At 46.6% G+C, this 24398-nt stretch overlaps 1 protein-coding gene across 3 annotated transcripts in view; it reads right to left on the reverse strand.

Annotated features, from left to right (window-relative positions):
• PIWIL1 (piwi like RNA-mediated gene silencing 1) overlaps nt 1–24398 on the reverse strand; it is a 394474-nt gene that overhangs the window by 251311 nt on the left and 118765 nt on the right. For all 3 annotated transcript variants that reach the window (XM_056533540.1, XM_056533559.1, XM_056533548.1), the window contains exon 8: nt 18441–18638. In XM_056533540.1, the coding sequence (XP_056389515.1) occupies nt 18441–18638 (198 nt within the window). The remainder of the gene's footprint in view (nt 1–18440; nt 18639–24398) is intronic.

Genomic DNA, 24398 nt, shown 5'->3' on the forward strand with positions numbered 1-24398 from the left:
GCATTAACCCCATAAATGCCGTGATCAGTTCTGATCACGGCATCTATGGTGTTTGCAGGGGGAGCGCTCTCCCCCTGCCCACCAACGGCGGCGACGCAATAAAATAAGGGGGATCGAGGGTGTTCAAGACACCCTCGATCCCCCTTGAAGAGATAGGAGTGAGGTGGCAGGGTTGCCACCCCTCCTATCCCTGCTATTGATCGGCGGAGCGACCGACCAATAGCAGACTGGGGGCGGGGGGGTTAAAGTTCGGTTCTCTTGCTTGCTGTCTTAGCATGCTGAGATTTGTAGTTTTGGAACATCTGGAGGGCCACAGTTTAGAGACCACTGTCAGTGATCTCCAGCCTGAACCCCTCTAAATCTTGCAAAACTAAAACTCCCAGCATTCAGGAACAGCAAATGGCTGTCTCAGCATGCTGGGAGTTGTACTTGCGTGCCTCCAGCTGTTACATAACTACATCTCCCAGCATTCCCTTTGGCAATCAGTACATGCTGAGAGTTGTAGTTCTGCAACAGCTGGAGGCACACTGGTTGGGAAATACCGAGTTAGGTAATAGGTTCTATTACCTAACTCAGTATTTTCCAACCAGTGTGCCTCCAGCTGTTGCAAAACTACAACTCCCAGCATGCACGTTCTGTCAGTGCATGCTGGGAGTTGTACTTTTGCCCCCCCCTCCCCCCTCCCATGTGAATGTACAGGTTACATTCACACTGGCAGCGGATTACAGTGAGTTCCCTGCTTCAAGTTTGAGCTGCAGCCGCAGCTCAAACTCCTAGCGGGAGACTCAGTGTAATCCGCCGTCAGTGTGAATGTAACCTAAAAACACTACACTACACTAACATAAAATAAAGAGTAAAACACTACATATACACACGTACACTGCCCCCCCACCACCACCCTCCCTTCCCTCCCCCAATAAAAATGAAAAACGTATCCTACAGCAGTGTTTCCAAAACGGAGCCTCCAGCTGTTGCAAAACAAAAACTCCCAGCATTTCCGGACAGCCATTGACTGTCCAAGCATGCTGGGAGTTTAGCAACAGCTGGAGGCACCCTGTTTGGGAATCACTGGCTTAGAATACCCCTATGTCCACCCCTATGCAATCCCTAATTTAGGCCTCAAATGCGCATGGCGCTCTCTCACTTCGGAGCCCTGGCGTATTTCAAGGCAACAGTTTAGGGCCACATATGGGGTATCGCCGTACTCGGGAGAAATTGCCTAACAAATTTTGGGGGGCTTTTTCTCCTTTTACCCCTTATGAAAAGGTAAAGTTGGGGTCTACACCAGCATGTTAGTGTAACAAAAACATTTTTGTACACTAACATACTGGTGTTGCCCCATACTTTTAAATTTCACAAGCGGTAAAAGAAAAAAAGCCTGCAAAATTTGTAACGCAATTTCTCCTGAGTACGGAGATACCCCATATGTGGGCGCAAAGTGTTCTGGGGACGCACAACAAGGCTCAGAAGGGAGAGTGCACCATGTAAATTTGAGGTCTAAATTGGTGATTTGCACAGGGGTGGCTAATTTTTACAGCGGTTCTGACATAACTGCAAAACAATTAATACCCACATGTGACCCCATTTTGGAAACTACACGCCTCACAGAATGTAATAAGGGGTACAGTGAGCATTTACACCCCACAGGTGTCTGACAGATCTTTGAAACAGGGGTCTGTGAAAATGAAAAATTAAATTTTTAATTTGCACAGCCCACTGTTCCAAAGATCCGTCAAATGCCAGTGGGGTGTAAATTCTCCCTGCACCCATTATTACCTTCCGTGAGGGGTGTAGTTTTAAAAATGGGGTTACATGTGGGGGGGTCCACTGTTCTGGCACCACGGGGGGCTTTGGAAATGCACATGGCCAAATTCTCCCTCCAAAAGCTCAATGATGCTCCTTCTCTTCTGAGCATTGTAGTTCGCCCCCAGTGCACTTCACGTCCACTTATGGAGTATTTCCATACTCAGAAGAGATGGGGTTACAAATTTTGGGGGGGTATTTTCTGCTATTATCCCTTGTAAAAATGTAAAATTTGGGGGAAAACAAGCATTTTAGTGTAAAAAAAAATATTTTTTTTTTACATATGCAAAAGTCGTGAAACACCTGTGGGGTATTAAGGTTCACTTTACCCCTTGTTACGTTTCCCAAGGGGTCTAGTTTCCAAAATGGTATGCCATGTGGTTTTTTTTTTCTGTCCTGGCACCATAGGGGCTTCCTAAATGCGGCATGCCCCCAGAGCAAAATTTGCTTCCAAAAAGCCAAATGTGACTCCTTCTCTTCTGAGACCTGTAGTGCGCCAGCAGAGCACTTTTCATCCTCATATTGGGTGTTTTCTGAATCGGGAGAAATTGGGCTTCAAATTTTGGGGGGTATTTTCTGCTATTACCTTTTTTAAAAATGTAAAATTTTTGCTAAACCAAGCATTTTTGGTAAAAAAAAATTTTTTTTTTTTTACATATGCAAAAGTCGTGAAACACCTGTGGGGTATTAAGGCTCACTTTATCCCTTGTTACGTTCCTCAAGGGGTCTAGTTTCCAAAATGGTATGCCATGTGTTTTGTTTTTTTTTTTTGCTGTCCTGGCACCATAGGGGCTTCCTAAATGTGACATGCCCCCCGAGCAAAATTTGCTCTCAAAAAGTCAAATATGACTCCTTCTCTTCTGAGCATTGTAGTTCGCCCCTAGTGCACTTCAGGTCAACTTATGGGGTACCTCCATACTCAGAAGAGATGGGGTTACACATTTTGGGGGGTATTTTCTGCTATTAACCCTTGCGAAAATGTGAAATTTGGGGGGAAACACACATTTTAGTGAAACATTATTATTATTTTTTTTTACATATGCAAAAGTCATGAAACACCTGTGGGGTATTAAGGCTCACTTAATTCCTTGTTACGTTCCTCAAGGGGTCTAGTTTCCAAAATGGTATGCCATGTGTTTTTTTTTTTTTTTTTTGCTGTTTTGGCACCATAGGGGCTTCCTAAATGCAACATGCCCCCCAAAAACCATTTCAGAAAAACGTACTCTCCAAAATCCCCTTGTCGCTCCTTCGCTTCTGAGCCCTCTACTGCGCCCGCCGAACAATTTACATAGACATATGAGATGTAAGGAGCAACATTGGGCGTTTGGAGAGCGAATTTTGCTGAAATGGATTTTGGGGTGCATGTCGCATTTAGGAAGCCCCCATTGTGCCAGAACAGTAAAAAAAAAAAAAAACACATGGCATACTATTTTGGAAACTGCACCCCCCAAGGAACGTAACAAGGGGTACAGTGAGCCTTAATACCCCACACGTGATTGACGAACTTTCATTAAATTGGGACATAAAAAAAATTATAATAATAATTTTTCAATAAAATTCTGGTGTTACCCCAAATTTTTCATTTTCACAAGGGGTAATAGGAGAAAATACCCCATATGTGGATGTAAAGTGCTCTGCGAGTATTGTAATGCCCCCGCAGGGCACTTTACATCCACATATCGGGTATTTCCATACCCCAAAAAAATGTTGAGCTTTTTTCCTATTACCCCTTGTAAAAATGAAAAATATGGGGTAACACCAGCATTTCAGGGGGAAAAAAAATACACTTTAAATTTTCATGTCCAACATTAACGATAATTTGTCACAAACCTGTGGGGTGTTAAGGCTCACTATACCCCTTGTTACGTTCCATGAGGGGTGTGGTTTTCTAAATGGGGTCACATGTGGGTGTTTTTTTTTTTTTTACGTTTATGTCAGAACCGCTGTAACGATCAGCCACCTCTATGCAAATCACCAATTTAGGCCTCAAATGTACATGGCGCTCTCTCACTCCTGAGCCATGTAGTTCGTCTGCAGAACAATTTACGTCCACATATGGGGTATTTCCGTACTCAGAAGAAATTGGGTTGAAATCTGGGGGATCTTTTTCTCCTTTTACCTCTTGTGAAAATGAAAAGTATGGGGCAACACCAGAATGTTAGTGTGAAATTATTTATTTTTTAACACTAACATGCTGTGTAGCCCCCAACTTCACCTTTTCGGTAAAAGGAGAGAAATCCCCACAAAATTTGTAACACAATTTCTCCCGAGTATGGAAATACCCTATATTTGGCACTAAACTGTTGCTTTGAAATACAACAGGGCTCTGAAGTGACAGAGCGCCATGCGCATCTGAGGCCTCAATGAGGAATTTGCAATAGGGGCAGACCCGGATACAAGGATGGCGCTCGTCTCCACCAAAACCCTACAGCAGTGTTACCCAAACAGGGTGCCTTCATCTGTAGCAAGACTCCCAGCCTGCCAGAACAGTCAATGGCTGTCCAGCAATACTGTGAGTTGTTGTTTTGCAACAGCTGGAGGCTCGTGTAAGGGGGTGTATATGTATATACAGTGTTTCACTTTTCATTATGTGTTAGTGTAGTGTTTTTAGGGTTCATTCACACGGGCAGGGGTTCACAGTGAGTTTTCCGTTGGGCGTTTGAGCTGCGGCGGAAAACTTGCTGCAGCTTAAACTTGTAGAAGGAAACCCACTGTAAACCCACACCCATGTGAATGTACCCTGTACTTTCACATGGGGGGGCCCCAAACCTTCAGCTGTTGCAAATCTACAACTCCTAGAATGCACTGACAAACCGTACATGCTGGGAGTTGTAATTTTTCAACAGCTGTAGGCACACTGGTGGAGAACCACTGAGTTAGGAAACAGACTTTAGCTCAGTGATTCCAACCCGTGTGCATCTACCTGTTGCAAAACTACAACTCCCAGCATGTACAGTCTGTCTGTGCATTCTGGGAGTTGTAGTATTGCAACAGCTGGAGACACACAGGCTGTAATCACTGAGTTAGGAAACAGACTCTAGGGCTGGAATCATTGAGCTAGGAAACAGACTCTAGCTCAGTGTTTCCCAAACAGGATGCTGGGCGTGTAGTTCTGCAATATCTGGCCCTTCAGATGTTGCAGAACTACAACTCCCGGCATGCCTGCACAGTCTGGGCATGCTAGGAGTTATAGTTATGAAACAACTGGGGAAGAACAGTTACGAGACAGCTAAGTAGTGGTCTCCAAACTTTATGCCTCCAGATGTTGCAAAACTACAACACCAAGCATGCCCAGACTGTACAGGCATGCTGGGAGTTGTAGTTCTGCATTATATGAAGGGCCAGATATTGCAGAACTACATGCCCAGCATTCCTGACTGTCTGGGCTTACTGGGAATTGTAGTTTTGCAACATCCGGAGGGCTACAGTTTGGAGACCACTGTATAGTGGTCTCCAAACTGTGCCACACTACACACACAACTACAACTCCCAGCATGTCTAGAAACGCCCAGCATCTCTGACTGTCAGTGCATATTGAAAGTTGTAGTTTTGCAACATCTGGAGGACCACAGTTTAGAGACTACTACACAGTGGTCTCCAAACTGTGGCCCTAAAGATGTTGCAAAATTAATACTCTCAGCCTAACCAGACAGCCTTTGGCAGTCTGGGCATGCTGGGAGTTGTAGTTTTACAACTTTTAGAAGGCCACAGTGAAGATCACTTACCGGCGATCTTCACTGCCGTCTCCTCCACTGCCGCACTTTCCAGCAGCCGCCGCTCTGATTGTGACGCTGCTCCATGCCGCCGGTGGTCAGGTAAGCACGCGTGTCCTGTCAGCAGTCGCAGACCCGTCGATAATGGCGGACATCAGCGATCGCGCTGATGTCTGCCATTAACCAATAAGGTGCCGTGATCAATACAGATCACGGCATCTGCGGCAGTGTGGCACTTATAATGGTTGATCTGATCCCCCGCGGCACCGGCGGATGGAGGTCCCCCCACCTGCCTCTGTCCGTCTCCCGAGGTCTTCTGCACTGATCTGACTTCTAGCAGACCAGAGCAGAAGGTCGCCGATAATACTGATCAGTGTTATGCCCTAAGCATAGCACTAAACTGTATTAGCAAATTAATGATTGCTATAAATAGTCCCCTATGGGGAACAAAAAAGTGTAAAATAAAAGTAAAAAAAAGTTTTTTTTTTTTAAAAAGTGAGAAAAAAAATGTTAAAAAGCCCCTCCCCCAATAAAGTTTGAAATCACCCCTTTTCCCCATATTAATACAAAAAAAGCATAAAAAAATAAATAATAAACATATTTGGTATCGTTGCGTGCGTAAACGTCCAAACTATAAAAATATTATGTTAATGATCCCCTACGGCAAACGGCGTAAACATAAAAAAAAAAAGACAAATTTCTGCTTTTTGTTACATCAAACTGCAATTTTTTTTCAATAAAAAGCGATCACAAAGTCACATACACTCAAACGTGGTAGCTAAACAAACTACAGATCGCCGCACAAAAAATTAGCCCTCACACATTCCTGTGTTAGAGGTGGTGAAAATAGGGCAATTTTAAACATACTGATTTTGTAAAATAAAGTTTGAGATTTTTTTGAAACCAGTACAATAATAGAAATGTGTGTAACCATGGGTATCATTTTAATCGCACTGACCCAGAGAAGAAAACATGTATTTTTTACCGTAAAGTGTGAAAACGAACCCTCCCCAAATTAGCAAAACTATGATTTTCCTTTAAATTTCCTTACACAAAAAATATTTTTTTCGGGCTTACCATACATTTTAGGGTAAAATTAGTGATGTCATTGCAAAGTTCAACTGGTCATGCAAAAAAACAACCCCTCATATTAGTCTGGGAATGGAAATATAAAAGAGTTATGAAATTTAGAAGGTGAGGAGGAAAAAACAAAAACACAAAAATGTAATTGGCTGTGTCCTTAACCCCTTAACGACCAAGGATGTATATTTACACATGTCATTTTTACCGTAAAGTGAACAGTGTGAAAACAAAACCCTCCAAAATGTGCAAAATTGAGATTTTCATTTACATTTCCTCCCTAAAAAAACATTTTTTGGGGGTTTGCCGTACATTTTATGGTAAAATGAGAGGTTTCACTACAAAGTACAATTGGTCACGCAAAAAAAAAGCCTTTACATGGATCTGTAGATGGAAATATAAAGGAGTTATGGATTTTAGAAGGCGGGGAGGAAAACACGATAACGCAAAAATTAAATTGGCCTGGTCCTTAAGGTTAAAATGGGCTTGGTCCTTAAGAGGTTAATGCTCTGATTATTTGCTTCAAGAAATAGCAATCCCTCGGAACCGCAGCTTTAACAGCCATACCATTGATTGTAGAAACTATAAACTTAATTGGTAAAAAAAAGGACCTTGAGAGAGAAGATTTTATCTGAGACGCAGATATAAGGAAGGACGTGTTGGCCAAGAGATGGAGCAAGTAGGCAAACCATGCCCAACAAGGCCAGTCTGGAGCCACCAGGATTTTTGGAATGCCTTTCGCCCTGGTACGGTGAGGAAAGAGAAACTATAGAGAAAAAAGTTATAGGGAAGTCAAAGGGGTGTCCAGGCTGCGACCAGGGTTTCCACTGTGCAAGCCTTGGGATCCGAGCAGGGCATTTTCGACTGAGCCTGGACACCATGTGGTCCACCTCTGGGGTGTCCCACACAGCTGGTTAAAAACCTAAAGATGGAGCTACTGCTGCCCCGGTTCAAGACTTTCCTGTCATAGACAGTCCCCGTAATGACCGGTGGACTGCCAGGGCCGCCCTGGTAAGCGACGGCCATAGCAATGTCCATCTGGACAAGAACTGGGTGATCAAACAGAAGGCCAGTCAAGGCAAAAGCACAGGAAAATCGAACTGAGCTCCATTATTTTGATAGGAGAGAGGATTCCTTAGAAGAAGAGACCCTGGGCTGTCAGGTCTCGAAAGGTTCCTCCCTATTCCCAAAGGCTGGCAACCGAAGTGAGGACCAGCCATCAGAGGGGCAGAAATATTCAATCCTGTAGAAAGCAAGCAAGATGAGCAACCAGGAGGGCACAGCTGACCAAGAGTGGGAAGAGAATCAGCAGGCTAAGGGAGTCCGGAGACCAATTTCAAAAGGAACAGGATCGGATTCTAGAGTGGACAAGGAACTGTGGGAAGAGGAACGTCTCAATGAAAGCCACCATGGTGCCCAAAACCTGCATGCAAGAGCAGATGGACACAGGTGGCGTGTCAAAAATCATGCCCAGAAAAGGGAGGCGCTGCAAATGAACAAGAGATAATTTTGAAAGGTACACGAGTCAACTGAAAAGAGGGTGACCAGAAGGATGTTGTGGCTGGTCAGATTCTCCTACCTGTATATGGTCCCCAAATGTTGTTCACATACAGAACAACTGCAATGCCCATGTAAAGAAGGCCATCACTAGCTGCATGCAGGTCTGAACCGTGAGCTCCGGCTCCTGTGATCCCTAAAGCGACTTTACAACGCGTCCAACCACCCGAATTTGCACTTTTCGGGGAGCTAACACTTCAGAGCATGCCTGGAAGAAGAAGAAAGCCCGCTGGACACGCCGCTCTGGCAAAATTTTACTTTACCCGAGACACGGAGGCGGCGGAGTAACCAGAGGCCGGAAGGACTCCACGGGCACGCAGAACGCATCTCCTCAGCGAAAGTCCTCCCGAGGTAATCTGAGGCACTTCACGTCAGACCCGGCCTTATCGCCTCGAGACAACACCCGTTTCCTGCGCACGGACCCCCGCGGCCCGCACCCCTCACCTGTTCACCGGGCGCTATCTCCAGCGGTGAGTGACAGAGGCCATGCTGCGATTATAACCCTGGGGAGCTCAGCTCCTTCCTCCGCCCCCTGTAGCCCCCTTCAACGGCGCTCGGAGATAGACGCGCTGCCAGGAGAGGCTTGTCCCAGCTCCCCACATCAGACCGGAGCTCAGCTTGATTCAGGAGGGGATGAGCTTAGAGACATGCAGGTTGCCAATGTGACGCTGACAGACACAGTGATGAAAGAAATGATGCTAGCTCAGCGCAAGTCTTTATTGGCGGACTTTCATTCTCTTCTTCAGCCCCTCCGTGCAGATATAGGGGACCTGGGAACTAGAGTGAATCATCTAGAAGACAAATTTGGGGACTTTGCCAATTCCCACAATGCTCTCATAGATGCTCATAACACCCTTGAAGATGATCTGTCCAGTATTGAAGCAAAGCTGGCGGACTTGGAGGATAGGGGGAGGAGAAACAATGTGAAGCTGCGGGGCGTTCCTGAATCGATCCCCCCCAGAGACATTCCCCAATATGTACGAGCTCTCCTACAGGCTGTTCTACCCCACTTACCTGCCGCAGATTTGGAAATCGACAGGGCACACCGGTTCCCCAGACCGAAACACTTGGACGACTCGGTTCCCAGGGATGTACTAGCCCGTATTCATTTTTACAGAGTGAAGGAGGAACTCTTGTCTTTCTCACGGAAAAACGGGGGTTTGCCGGCCCCTTATCATAAAATTCTGCTATATGCGGATCTATCCGCGGCTACATTACAGCTGAGACGTGCTCTCAACCCTATCTCCTCAGCACTCCGCAATGCCGACATTCCATACAGATGGGGCTTCCCAGTCCGCCTGCTGGTACGATACAAAGAAGAACAGCACACAATCCGGTCAATCGAGGAAGGATTGAGCCTTCTGAAACACTGGAACATCTCCGTACCCTCTCCACGGACCCCGGCTCCGAACAAGCTCCAAGATGATTGGTCCAAGGCTTGAAGATGGCTGGACACAGTGTTCTCTATGTCAAGGGAGTCTGCCAGTGACTGGCTTCTCTGGATGCCTGCGGCTGTTGGCTGCAGATGGGGCTCTGACCCCACACCGATTGATGATTTATCATCTTTCGCACTTTTGAGTTATATCCTTTACACAGTCTGCAATTTGATTGCTGTTTGTATGTTCTTTTGTGTTTTTATTCTTTTTATTTTTATTTTTGTTTTCCGTCCAATCCACATATCCCATGACCTGACCTGTGTGACCCTTGAAGGGACGCCCTCGCTGATAGGTGTTCGAAATGCTTGCTGTTTATTTTGATATACAATGGTATTGAAGTTTATTAGTATTAATGCACATGGTCTTAACAACCCCATGAAAAGGTCCCACATGTGGAGGCAAGCCATAGCTCTTAAAGGGGATATCATATGTTTGCAAGAAACCCACCTGCTATCCACCGATGCATATTGGCTGTCTCACAGGGTGTACCCACAAATTTTTCACTCGCATTCCATTAACAAAACAAGAGGAGTAGCTATTGCAGTTAGAGATATGGTAGTTTTCTCTGTCACGAAACAAGTTTCTGACCCCAAGGGTCGATTTGTAACTTTGGTATTTATGATGAATAACATACATTACACATTAGTGGCACTTTACGCTCCTAACACCTTGCAGACACGCTTTCTGAATTCTTTATTACGTCAAGTAAATAGTATACGTGAAGGCCATTTGATCATGTGTGGGGATTTTAACGCCACAGTGGATCCTCAGGTGGATTCCACATCCTCGAGCTCCCGGCGAGTTGCACCACTGGCGGACCTCCTCTGGAGGGAAGATCTATATGATGTATGGCGTGCACAACACGCACTTGTACGTGTCTACACGTTGCACTCAGAAGCACATAATATGTACTCCAGAATAGACTTGTTCCTAGTGGACAGAGCAACACTCACTTTATCTATTGATACCTCTATCGAGGTTATCCAGTGGTCCGATCATGCCGCGATCTCTTTAACCGTGACCGAACACTCCACTTCTCCTCCCATGTACCTGTGGCGGAGCAATCCATTCCTCCTCTCTAACCCCTCTTCCCGAGCTCCGATAGAGAAAGACTTAGCGGAAAACTTTGAATTAAATACAGTGTCTCCCGTTTCGGCTGACACCATTTGGAATGCCCACAAAGCCTGCATTAGAGGTTCATTTATCAAACAGGGAGCGCGCCTTAAACGCCTAAGAAATAGCTTACTAGAAGCGACACTAAATGACCTCAAACAAGCAGAGAGAGGCAATATGACTAACCCCTCCCCATCGGGAGCTGAGAGATTGAGATCTCTGAGGCAAACTTTGAGGTCCCTTCTCCTGGTCTCGTATGAAAAAGCACACCGTAAAACCAACGCATCCTATTACTCCCTAGGCAACAAAGCGGGGAAACTTTTGGCATCTAAACTGAGAGCACGTCATGTTAAATCCAAACTTCCATACCTGATACACCCCGGCTCTCGTGCTAAAATTTACGCCCCAGATGAGATAGCACAGGGATTTGGGGATTATTATGCAGATCTTTATAATTTAGAAGACTCCACCCCTACCCCCCTAATCTCCCTACCCTGATTGATCAATTCCTCACCTCCATACATTTACCATCTCTCACTCCACAGCAGCTATCTACACTCAATGTCCCCATAACCCCTCAAGAGGTTTCCCAGGTGATTAAACAACTCCCCAAGGATAAGGCCCCAGGCCCTGATGGGTTTGCAAATCATTATTATAAATGCTTCATTGCTATTCTAGCTCCACACCTTTGTAATTTCTTCCAACAGGTCCTAGTGACGGGGGCCTTCCCCAAAGAGAATATGCAGGCACGCATAATAACCATCCCTAAACCGGGTAAGCCCCCTGACTGCCCCCAAAACTTTCGGCCTATTTCTCTTCTAAATGTGGATGTTAAAATATTTGCTAAAATTCTCGCCAATCGCATTGCCCCCTTACTGTCCTCCCTGGTGGCCACGGATCAAGCAGGATTCGTTCCCCACAGACAAGCCTATTATAATACTAGACGAGCATTAGGCGTGCTACATCACACAGTGACGCATGGGCTCCCGGTTCTGACTTTGGCTCTGGATGCCGAGAAGGCGTTTGACCGCCTTACGTGGTCGTTCGCCTTCTCGGTACTACGTAGCTTGGGATTTCGGGGGCTTATTCTCACTGCTATCTCGGCTCTTTACAATAACCCATCGGCCAGGACCTTTGTAAACGGGGCCCTTTCTTCTGCATTTAATCTCACCAACGGGACACGCCAAGGGTGTCCCCTCTCCCCTCTAATTTTTATTCTGGCCATGGAACCACTGGCCCAAGCAATAAGAGAGAGAGCTGATATAACAGGTGTGGAGATTGGCGGTAAGTCGCATAAAATCTCACTCTATGCCGATGACGTGCTCCTGACACTCTCTAACCCTGAGCGCTCATTAGCGGCATTGATGTCTCTGAGAGATTTGGCGCTCTCTCTTATTACCATCTAAATTCTTCCAAGACTCAGGCCTTACCTATCAATATTCCTACCCCATCACTATCAACTTTAAAAGCATTATACCCATTTGACTGGCAGCCGTTGAGCAATAAATACCTAGGAATTCAACTAGCAACATCCCCAGTAGACCTCTACAAACTGAATTATCTCACCCTCCTTTCTAATACCCGAACGGAGATAGCCCGACTCACCAAACATGAAGTGTCATGGACTGGCCGCATAGCAGCGTTCAAAATGCTCATATTTCCGAGGTTTTTATACCTGTTCAGGTCTTTGCCAATAAATGTACCAGCAGACTTTTTCAACCAGGCTCATTCAATACTCACATCCTTTGTGTGGGCTCGGGGGCCCCCACGCATAGCCCGATCCATATTGACCAAAGATAAAAGGGTGGGGGGGGGGGGGTTAGCCCTTCCTGATTTGAAACACTATTACCTGGCCACATTGGTGTCTGCTCTAGAGGGGTGGTTCAAATTAGACGACTCCTTCCCATGGGTACAGCTAGAGCACTCCATGGTAGTTCCTTTCTCCCTGCCAGACTTATTGCTTACTCCATTCTGGAGTGTCCCGACCCCAAATAATTTGAGTCCGGTGATATCGGCCTCACTATCAGCTTGGGTGACATTCCATAAACTAGCAAATTCCACCATTTCCTTTCTAAAGCAGGCCTTGCCGTTTACTTTTTTAAAAGCTTTGCTTCCAGACACTAATCTTAAGCTTTGGACTGATAGGGGTATAACTACGGTAGGCGATCTTATGGAGGATACATCCCTTCTACCATTCTCTCAATTGCGTGATCTCTACACACTCCCCAATTCCGATTTTTTTAAATTCCTTCAACTCCGCCATCTAGTGAACTCTCTGAAGCCATCCCAAATATGTAGGGACCCGATAGCATATATCCACGTCTCTAGAGGTAGGAAAGGTATAAAGTCCCTTTACAACATCTTGCAGCACACAGCGCATTTTCATAAATTCCATTCATTAAGGAGCTGGGAAGCTGATTCACAACTTACATTTTCAGAGGAGGAATGGACGTCCGCTTTCAAAATGTCCTCGACCTACTTAAAGTGTTCCACGCATGTAGAAGCAATTGCAAAAACATCCCTCAGGTGGTACTACACACCTGATAGATTGGCCCACATATACCCCACGTCCTCAGGGGAGTGTTGGAGGAACTGTGGTCAGAGGGGCACGCTGTTTCATATTCTGTGGTCATGTCCCTCATTACAGGACTATTGGAAGGTATGTCAGAATTTATTCCAAGAAATTATACCTGATTATGATGGTTGGTCCCCACAACAGGTTCTCCTTCTGATGGGTATGGACCAACTCCCCCACAGATACAGAGGGCTCCTGTGTATCATGTGCGCTACAGTTAAAACGGTCTTAACACATGAGTGGAAATCCACCAGGATACCAACTATACAAGATGTAATTGCAGCTTTAAATCTTACATGTTCATACGAAAAAATCCTGTCTTTGGGCAATTCCACATTTCCCCGATTTCAGCTCATATGGGCACAATGGTTGTCTTCCCCCTACGCTCAGGTGCCTTGATTCCCACCCTTCTCTTTCTCTCCCTCTAACTCTCTTACATCTCTGTATCCATGTTTCCAAATTGTAATTTCCTCTTCTAGGTACACCTCGTAAATGTACCCCTTTCTCTATTCCATTTTCTCCTTTCTCCAACCCCCTCCCTTACGGAACACGATTCTATACCATGTATGTTTTGATTAGGCTAGGTCGTGGAAGCCTCTTGCCACCATTCTCCCTGACTTTATGTTTAGACCATTGTGTAACATGTGTTTCAGTTACCTCCACAGACTATGGACTTTATTCATGATGTATATGTACTTTTCAGTGACGGATTGTATTTATTTGTTCAGGTTGTTACGCCTGACCATTATGCTTTGTCCACTGTTTATTCCAGATCTGTCCGGTTCTCTGTTATTCTAAAATTTAATAAAAACTTATTCTTGAAAAAAAAAAAAAAAAGAAGGCCATCAACATGGAAAAGCATCTTTGAGGTCCACAGAGGAAAGGAAGTACAGAAATTCCATGCAAAAGAATTTGATACCAACAACTCTGTTCAGTAGCATAAGGTTCAATAAGGGCCAAACCTGGAGGGACCAATGCAATCACTTCCTGGAGCAACAAGGAATCTACTACATGAAAAAAGGCAAGTCCTTGAAGGGTTGTGGGAAAGAGGATTCAAAGAAGGCATCAGGAGGAAGGTTCTGAAAATTGAAGGAGTAGTCGAAAGAAACTACCTCCCTGATCCAGGTGTTGCAAATCAGAGAATGCCAATGCCAATGTCTTCCAGGAAGAGTCAGCGAGATCTAGCCTGCAAAAGCAGAATACTATTTCTGCCAGTGGCCTCGGAAATTATTTAATCAAGACAAGATGCTAACAGATGGGATCATACGAAAGGAAGCATTGTAAAAGAGTGTTTAGATGTAGAATTTGCTAACCTCGTTTTTAGACAAGCAGACCTGTGGATTGACACCGCAGACACGCAAGCAACCAGGGGGGGGAATCATCTATGAAAGCCTAGCATACTTATAAGGGGCCCTCGAAAGGATGCAATGGTGCAATTGGCAGGGCCATCCCAAAGGAATAGCTTGCTTATCCTGACAAAGACATAGAATTTGGGGGAGTGCTCAATGTGACAATCCAGAGGGTCATGAAAGGCTGCAGAATCTGCAGTGGGCAAAGCAGTCCTGTTGGACAATTGGGAATGGAAGAATTCAAAGAAAGAAACCTATACCAGACAGAGACCTCCAGAAAGCTGGAGTTTGATCTGGAAGGTGACAGAGGAGCACCAAGTGCTCTTGTCCAAGCTTTCTTCTTTGAGCTAGGGTGTCAAGTGTTGTTGGGTTGATACTGTTAGCGCCGCTCAGGAAAGGAGAACAGGGAAACTGTGTCTTCCCAGTTGTCCACCATGAAAAATAAATGAAAAAAAGTACTGCAAACACTGTTCTAACTGTGGAAAATGGGGCACAGATTTTCTGCACGGTTGGTGTTATGCCTCATCACACATGGGTTCTGGAGGGAACTATTGGAACTACTGCACTGTAAATTGAAAGTTGGGTTACTGATAATCCATTACTAAGAGTTCTACATATTGTACCCCAGGAGGTGGAGGTGACGCTTCTGTTACATGTATTCATATTGGTAGCTAAGAGGTGCCTCTTCGCTCAGGAGGAAGTTTTACAACTTAAAAAGATATCTTTTCCTAGATAAGATGCAACTTGGTTGTACAAAGCAAAAATCAGCTAAGTCCCTTTTCATAAAAATGGAAGACGTTTATGGATTTCTTTTTAACAGATTCCAAAAATACGCCAGGTTATGTTCCTTTTCAAAGAGACTACCTGGTATCTGTGAAGAGGTCTAGCGAGTTCAATGGGGAGGCTGAGGCTATCCTGAGGCCCTGGATATCTATATAACATGGGAGAAGGGGGGGATAACTTTACACTGTCTTCTGTTTGCTTTGGGTACATACCTGTCATGAGTCCTTGGTGAACTGCTACTGGTTACCTTTCTGTTGGTGCTAAATGAAAAAAAATTTCTCTTTTACTGGGATCTAGATGAGAAGGAGGGAGGCGGTGGGGTGCTCGTTGTTCAGTTGGAGATGGAACAATCTCTTACATCTCATGGCTTTCAATTGCTGATCTTATGTCTTGTGCAATGACGAAAGTATGAAAAACTTTATTTACTACTATTACTTTTCCAACACTAGTTATGCTACTGAATTGTCGGGAGATTGTCCTGGCTCAGTCTCTTGTTATATTGCACAGAAAGATTAACATAAAATATTATTCCCCCCAAAAAAATTAAAGGCCTGACAGGAGGCGAAAATGTCAACCTCCTACAGACACTAAACGAAGACTGGCTTAGCTAACTGTCTGCAGGAGGAGTACAGACTGGTAAAGACAGGAGGAGCGATCACTCTTTAAGATAATGGTGGTAAGCACTCTTTCTATAGAAAATGAACCACCATAAAAAGCACAGGATATTTTCCGCCCAGAGCTGTGATTGGCCGGATGGTTTCAGCCAATCACAGCTCTGAGGAAAATATCAACGAATGAGTGGCCGTCCCGGAGTACAGTGCAGAGCAGGGATGCGAGCGATGTATACAGCCGCTCCATCTATGCTATAGACAGGACGATCACAGCGGGTGTCAGTAGTGACATCCACTGTGATGTCTGCAGGTACTACTACTCCCAACATGCAGCACACTCTGCTCCATGCTGGGAGCTGTAGTACCTGCATTAATAGACATATCACAGCGAGTGTAACTTCTGACACCTGCTGCGATCTGTCTATTAATGCAGGTACTACAGCTCCCAGCATGGAGCAGAGTGTGCTCCATGTTGGGAGTAGTAGTACTTGTAATTAAGGAAAGATCACTGCGGGTATCACTCCTGACACCCGCTGTGATCCTTCTGTATATTGTATAGATGCAGCGGCCGGCGCTCTCCTATGGTCCCCTGCACTGCCGTATATATACACATTCCGATTTCTCAGAGAGCTGTGATTGGCTGGAACCATCTGGCCAATCACAGCTCTCTGCGGGAAATATGAATATGTGTATATATACGGCAGGGCAGGGGACCATAGAAGAGCGGCCGCCGCATCTATTTCTTATACAGAAGGATCGCAACGGGCGATCTGTCAATTAGTACAGGTACTACTACTCCCATCATGGAACAGTGTGTTCCATGCTGAAAGTAGTAGTACTACAGTACTACCTAAAAAATAAAAAAAAGTGAAAAACACACACACACACACACTACATTTTATTATTGTCGGCTACATTTTTAGTGCTTTACCCGCTCACACAAAGTGATCCCTGTTTAAAATCTAATAAACATTTCGTAATAAAAAAAAGATACATTTCGTTAGATACAATTTTTTCCATCACTACTGTATATTTTTTTTATTATTTTATTTTTTATGGTACCCTACGAAATAAAAAAAAAAATTGTCTCCATAATTTGTTTGAATCGCTAAAGTCCAAAAAACAATAAAAACCGCCTGCAAAAACGCAAAATTTAAAACCAACATGGCGTTTTTCTTGGAATTTTTGTTCTCCCATAAACTTCTATGGGAGGAAAACGCCACGATTTCAGGGCAAAAAACGCCAAACTAGGTTTTGTCGGGCGTTTTGAAAATCCAGCCTCTGAGCCCGAAATTGCTGAAAAACGCCAAAAGGATTTAAAAAAACACCACTGAAAAACACCAAGTGAATCTGACATTTTTCAGTTTACTATTGACTTGCAGCTAACATCTGGCCACAGCGTTTTTTTTTTTTCAATGAAAAAATGCTGTGCGGGAAAATTGGCGTTTTTAATGCCGTTTTTTGCACAAAAAAAAAGCTCAGTGGAGTTCCAGCCTAAAACGGATTTTCCGCAGTGTTACTGCAGGCTGTGTTCCTCCACTTGTTGCAAAACCACAACTCCCAGCATGTCCACACATCATTTGGCTGCGCAGGCATGCTGGGAGTTGCAAAACCACAACTCCCAGCATCCCCACACATCATTTGGCTGTGCAGGCATGCTGGGAGTTGTAGTTTTGCAACAGCTAGAAGCATATCATTGTAGTCCCCCTGTAGCACACACCCTACACCCATTCACTTCATATATTCACAGATATTTACACATACATATATATCCACACATACATATATACATGTAGGGACACTTAATTTTTAAACAAATAAATCCTCCATTCAGTCTTCTGTCTCCTGCTCAGTCACTGCAGCAATGTGCTTCTACCCCTCCCCCCCTTCTCTTCACACAGCAGACAGTGAGGGAGACTGTGCTTCTATGAGTCTGTAGGTGCAAAATTGAAAGCATTATGATTTTTAGAAGGTGATGAAGAAAACATGAAAGTTCAAAAACGGAAACACCTGTGGTCCTTATGGGGTTAAGGTAATTCTTTCACCAATAGGTGATGTATTTGGATTGAAGTGTAATCATCCTGTTGTGTGACCATCCAATTGTGCTCCCAATGACACAGGTAAGACAACACTTTCTGCACAGTTCTTTATTTTAAATTCTACTTACTTTCTCTTTTACAGCTTGCTGTGTGTGAAGTCTCATTTCTCTCTACACAGTACATGTGATTCATGTGTTTACCTGCCCACAATTTGAGATGGCGGATAACCCCTCTACCCTTTTGTGTATTAATATGGTAGAACATAGATTTTGTGTGACACTTTGGTGGCTTTGGAGCCAGTGACTTTAAATGTTAATATGTCATTTTCTCAAGTTACATAATTTTCAAGTTACAATGTCCTGAAGGAAGCACTAAACTTACTTGGTAAGAACTATTTGTCCAATCAGTTCTTTACTGCAGGCGTCAAAAAAGTGGTGTGGTCCAATTTTTAAATGTAAATTGTGCATTACATTCAGGACGGTTTCACTTCGGAGAACTTTATGGCTTACGTCAATGGACAACATGATGTTAGTTTCATACTGCAAAATAGAGGCTGTAAAGCCTGGCCACACAGCTAGCCTAAAAAATAAAATAAAATAGAGCAAGACCGAATTAAATGGGCATTGTAACTTTAAAAACCATTTTATCTGTCACAGACACATTCCAGAGACAAACATGTCACAGACGGTTGGGTAGAAACAGAAGTTACAGCAGCACACTACAAAAACTAACATATGAGTATTTTAATTTGCAACATTGCTATAAAAAAGGAGATTTTTTAACACTTACCGTAAAATCTCTTTCTCAAAGGATCCATTGGGGGACACAGACTGTGGGTGTATGCTGCTGTCTCTAGGAGGTATGACACTATGGCAACAAAGAAGTTGGCTCCACCCAGCAGGATATACCCGCCTCCAGGCCCTGAGCTAATCAGTTTTAGTACCAGAGCAATAGGAGGGGACCGACAGGTCAAGGATAAAACACGAACTGTCCGAGAACCAGAAGAAAAGATATAACTGAAAACACCCTCGGACAGAGAACCAAAGAGAAACCCAAAAGGGCGGGAGCTGTGTCTCCCAATGGATCCTTCGAGAAAGAGACTTTACGGTAAGTGTTAAAAAATCTCCTTTTCTCTACGGCTCCATTGGGGGACAAAGACAGTGGGACATACCAAAGCCGTCCCTTGGGTGGGCAGATAATCAGTCAGGCAGATGGCTGTTCCACTGCGGCCTGCAGCAGTTTACGGCCCAGACTAGCATCAGCTGATGCAAAGGTATGAACCCGGTAGAACCTCGAGAAAGAGTGCAAAGACGACCAAGTAGCCACCTTGCAAATCTGCAAAGCTGAGGCTTTGTTCTGGAGAGCCTAGGACGCCCCAACAGAAACGGGTAGAATGAGCCACAACCCTGAAGGGAGGAATCTTCCCCCTACAGCGATAGGCTTCCGAAATGGCAGACCAGATCCACCGAGAAATGGTGGCCTTGGAAGCAGGTTGTCACTTACGACGACCTTCCGTAAGGACGAAAAAGGAATCGCACTGATGAAACAAAGAAGAGATAGAGAGGAAAGACCTAACAGCTCGAACCAAATCCAGTTTGTGGAGTAAATGTTCCTTAGAATGAGAAGGAGCGGGACAAAAGGACGGAAGAACAAGGTCCTCATTGAGATGAAAAGCCGAAACAAGGCCGGAAGACAACCTTGTCCTGGTGAAGCACCAGAAACGGAGAACGGCAGGAGAGAGCTGCCAAATCAGACACTGGAGGTGATAACAACAAGAAACGCCACTTTCCAAGAAAGGAGGCGCAGGGACACCTCCCTAAGGGGTTCAACTTGGAGGACCCCCAGAACCAGAGTCAAGTCCCAAGGGGGAGAAGGTGACCGATAAGGGGGGGCAGCATACGCCACTCCTTAAAGGAAGGTCCGGACATGAGAATTAGAAGCCAGAGGGCGCTGGAAAAGAATAGAAAGGGCCGAAACCTGACCCTTAAGGGAAATGAGAGAACCCCAGTTCCAATCCCGACTGCAAGAAGGAGAGAAGACGGGGGACAGAAAAAGTAACAGGAGACAAGACCTGAGCTTCACACCAACGAAAATAATACCGCCAGGTACGGTGGTAAATTTTTCCCGAGGAGGGCTTGCGAGCCCTGAGCATGGTGCGAATGACTTGGAAAGAGAACCCGCAGGCTCTCAAAACCGAGGTCTCAACCACCACGCCGTCAAATGCAGCTACTAAATTGGGGTGGCAAAGAGGACCCTGAGTCAGCAGGTCCGAACGAAGTGGAAGGCGCAGTGGAGTGTCATCCAGGAGCCTGACCACGTCGGCGTACCATGACCTTCGGGGGCCAATCTGGACCTACCAGTATGGCGGGAATGTCCTCCGCTTTGAGCTTCCTCAGGATCCTGGGACGGAGCGGAAGGGGAGGGAACAGATAGGGCAGAGCAAACCCGCCAAAGGAATCACTAGGGCGTCCACGGCTAGAGTCAGGGGGTCCTGGAACTTTGACACAAATGGAAGGATCTTCCGATTGTGCCGAGACGCGAAGAGGTCCACGTCTCTGGATGTAGGGACCTCTGGATGTAGGGACCACTCGCCAGGTAGGCTAAGGACCGGCTGAGGAAGTCCGCTTCCCAGATGAGCACACCCGGAATGTGAATCGCCGAAATGGACGGAACCTTGTTTTCCGTCCAGATGAGAATCTTTGTCACCTCAGCCATGGCTGCCGAGCTGCCAGTGCCACCTTGCCGATTTATGTACGCTACGGCCGTGGCGTTGTCCGACTGGATGCGGACAGGGCGGGACCGAAGCAGGGACTCCCAATGAAGAAGACAAAGAAGAATTGCCCTCAGTCCCAAGATGTTTATCGGAAGAAGGGCTTCCTGGGGAGGCCAGAGGTCTTGAACCGTCCAGTCCCTGAACACACCGCCCCAGCCTGACAGACTGGCATCCGTTGTAACTACCTGCCAGTGGAGGGGAAGAAATGATCGCCCCTGAAGAAGAATGGGGAGTGGAGCCACCAGAGCAGAGACTGACGGATCCGACGAGGGAGAGTAATCTTGCGATCGAGAGACAGAGGAGATCTGACCCATCGAGAGAGAATCGCCAGTTGAAGGGGACGATAATGAAACTGGGCAAAGGGTACGGCTTCCATGGTCGCTACCATCCAACCCAAGACTTCCATGCAATTGCGGATGGAAACTGGGGCCTGGCCCCGAAGAGAGCGGACTCCTGACAGGAGCGTCAGACGTTTGTCCTGGCAGAGGCTGTTAAAATGAAGTCCCAAGAAGATCAGAGACTGGGCGGGAGAGAGGACAGACTTGTCACAGTTGACCATCCACCCGAAACGATTCAGGGTCTGGAGAGTGAGATCCACATTCTCTAGAGTCTGGACTCTGGTGGGAACCCTGATGAGAAGGTCGTCCAGGTAAGGGATCACTGAGACTCCTCTCGACCGCAACAGGGCTATCAGTGGCGCAAGGATCTTGGTAAAAACCTGTGTAGCCGAGGCCAGACCAAAGGGGAGGGCTATGAATTGAAAATGCCCCTCCGGAACCGCAAAAGCGGAGGTACCGCTGATGGCCGGGAAATATTGGAACATGGAGGTAGGCATCCTTGATGACCACCGAAGAAACAAACTCCCCTTGTTCCATGGATGCCACTACCGAACGGAGAGATTCCATACGTAAGTGGCGGAGAAGATGACGGTTGAGACGCTTGAGGTCCAGAATTGGTCGCACAAAACCGCGTTCCTTGGGGATCACAAAAAGATTGGAAGAGAAACCCCGAAAACATTCCCCTGGAGGAACGGGGACAATAACTCCCTGAGTAGGGACTGGAGGGCCTCCCGAAACAGCTTAGCCAGAGGAGACCGGGGGGCTCGGGACTTCCTGAATGTGGGTGGTCCAGATGTCTCGAAAAAGTAAGAGACTACCTCCCACCCAAGAAAATCTGCGGGTGGGGGGCTTCACTTTATGCGGAAGTGGGATTGCGGTTGCCCAATTTGCCGCAAAACGGCCGGAACGGTTGGTGTCCGATTTCCAAGACGGACGCGCCCGGAATGAGGGAGCCTTCTTGTCCCATGAAGGCTCCAGTTTAGGAACGCGAAATCGGGAAGTAAAGCTAGCCTTATTTTGAGGCAATAAGTAACTCTTACACCCCCCCCCCAGTACCCCCTCCCCCCCCCCCGTCGCCTCAGAGATAATCTCGTCAAGGCGCTTGCCAAAAAGACAGGTACCAGTAAAAGGAAGCTCGGTGAGAGCCCTTTGAGGCGGCATCCGCATCCCACGCCTTAAGTCACATGGAGCGGCGGAGGGCCGCTAGGAGACCCACAGCAAAGGCAGCACAATGGACTGACTGCATTGAAGCTGTGCACAGAAAGTCCCCAGCTTTAGAGCATTGAAGAACCAAAGCAAAATAGATCCTCTGGGGGGGGGGGGAATCCCGCCAGGATACCCTGACTGAGTTTTGAGTACCACACCGAAAGGGCCTTGGACACCCATGCAGAGGCGAAGGTGGGAAGCAGAGAAGAGCAGCCGCATCTGCTAGCGGCAGTGTAATAGACTTAGAGAGGCGGGAAATTGGTGGATCCACCGAGAGCGGAAACCACCTTAGGCAAGGCCCTTGGCGAATGGGTAACGCACTTGAACCCTCTTCATCCCCGGGAACCTCTTCTCCGGATGTCTCTATGTAGATTCCAGAAGGATGTCAAATTCAGCGTGAGAGCTGAACCTTTGAGGTGCTGGTTTAACACAATGAAAGGATACTTCAGGAGTCACGTCCGAAGATCCTGGGTCCTCTAAGTGAAAGGTGTCTCTTATGGCCACAACCAATAAGTTCACCGTTTGAACTGTCTCCGAGCGGTCCTCTGAGTCAGATGCCGATTCGCAAGCCTCATCCGCCAGTACACCAGGAGTATGTGAACGAGTGGAGGCAGCCCTGGAGGGGGGGCGAACCTGACAGGGTACGCGGCTCTGGCAAAGCAGAGCGGCGACTCCGGGGACGTCCTCTAGAGGAGCGACGTCTGTGACCAAATGACACAGGGGGCGAGACCCACAAAGGGAGCGCCCACGACTACCTGAAGACTCAATGTAAGAGTTAGAAGAAGCACCCCTAGTACGCTTGTGAGAGCGTGAGGCTTGTGGAGAAGAGGAGCGGGACCCTCTAGAGGGCCGGCACAGGGCAGACCTCTTCAAGACAGACAGCACGTCACGGGAGGCCTCAGCCACCGAAATGGAGACTTGAGTCAAGTCAGCCATATACAGGGATAGGAAGAAACCAAGGCTGGAGGGGCGGCCGAATCCACCGGAACTGTAACATCCGGGGGAGCTAGGGGGTTTGGGGGAGCAGTGGAGCAGACAGAGCCAGTGGGTTCAGCACAACCAGGCATTTAGGAATTACATGTCATACAGACAAAATAGGAGACTAACAGTCCAGTTGTCTGTTTAGAGGGAGGAACAGATTTGTGTCCCCTGTAGCAGTAAAGTTTTAACCCCAACACTGTAACACTCTGTCCCTGCTGTGAGGAAACTCCGCTCTATGTAGACAGAGAGGAGAACAGACTAGCATATAGCCGGAGAGGGGCGTTCCTGGAGCAGGGGCACTGTCTGATTGACCCCTGCCACCTGCATCGCGCACACAGCGCTGATTGGTGACGATTCGCTCCTCCAGTAAGCTCCGGCAGCCCTGTGGGCGGAGCTATATCTCCCCGGCCGCCGAAATGCCGGTGAAGAGAATAATAATGGCGCCCGCTCCTTTCCTCGAGCGCACATGTCGTCCACATATGCGCTCGCGGGGAAGTGAGCGGGCAAGACTCATATGCGCCGGCAGCAGTCTGCTGCCGAAGTGAAAGTAAGTCTGTGCTTCATGGGCCCATACAGTACAGTGCCGCGGCTGTCAGCTGCATAGTAACACACACACAAGAGTGCACAGTAACACACACACACACGAGTGCATAGAAAAAACTAAGCCATTCATCCCAATATGCCACAGCTCTCCCTAGAATAATAAAGATTAAGCCCCTTGCACAGGCCAGCCCCATTAGACCCTTAAAGGTGGGCCAAAAACTGAGGGTCTCCAGAGGTTACGAGTCAGCACCTAAGGGAGAAAGGAATATATATACTCACCTCAGTCAGAAGAACTTACCTAATGGAGTCTTCTGTGAGGTCTTCAGTCAGCTTTCTGTTACCTGCATCAAGCAGAGCTGTTAAAGCGTGCGCTCCGGTCCCCGTACCGGAGCATCCGCCCCCTCGCTCTTTTGCCCCAGGATCCCGGCGTCTCCCGGTCAGTCACACTGACCGGGAGTCCGGGTTCCCTTGTGTCGGGGACGCGGCTGCTGTGACGGC

The sequence above is a fragment of the Hyla sarda genome, chromosome 1 (genome assembly GCF_029499605.1).
Source record: "Hyla sarda isolate aHylSar1 chromosome 1, aHylSar1.hap1, whole genome shotgun sequence".
Lineage (NCBI taxonomy): Eukaryota > Metazoa > Chordata > Amphibia > Anura > Hylidae > Hyla > Hyla sarda.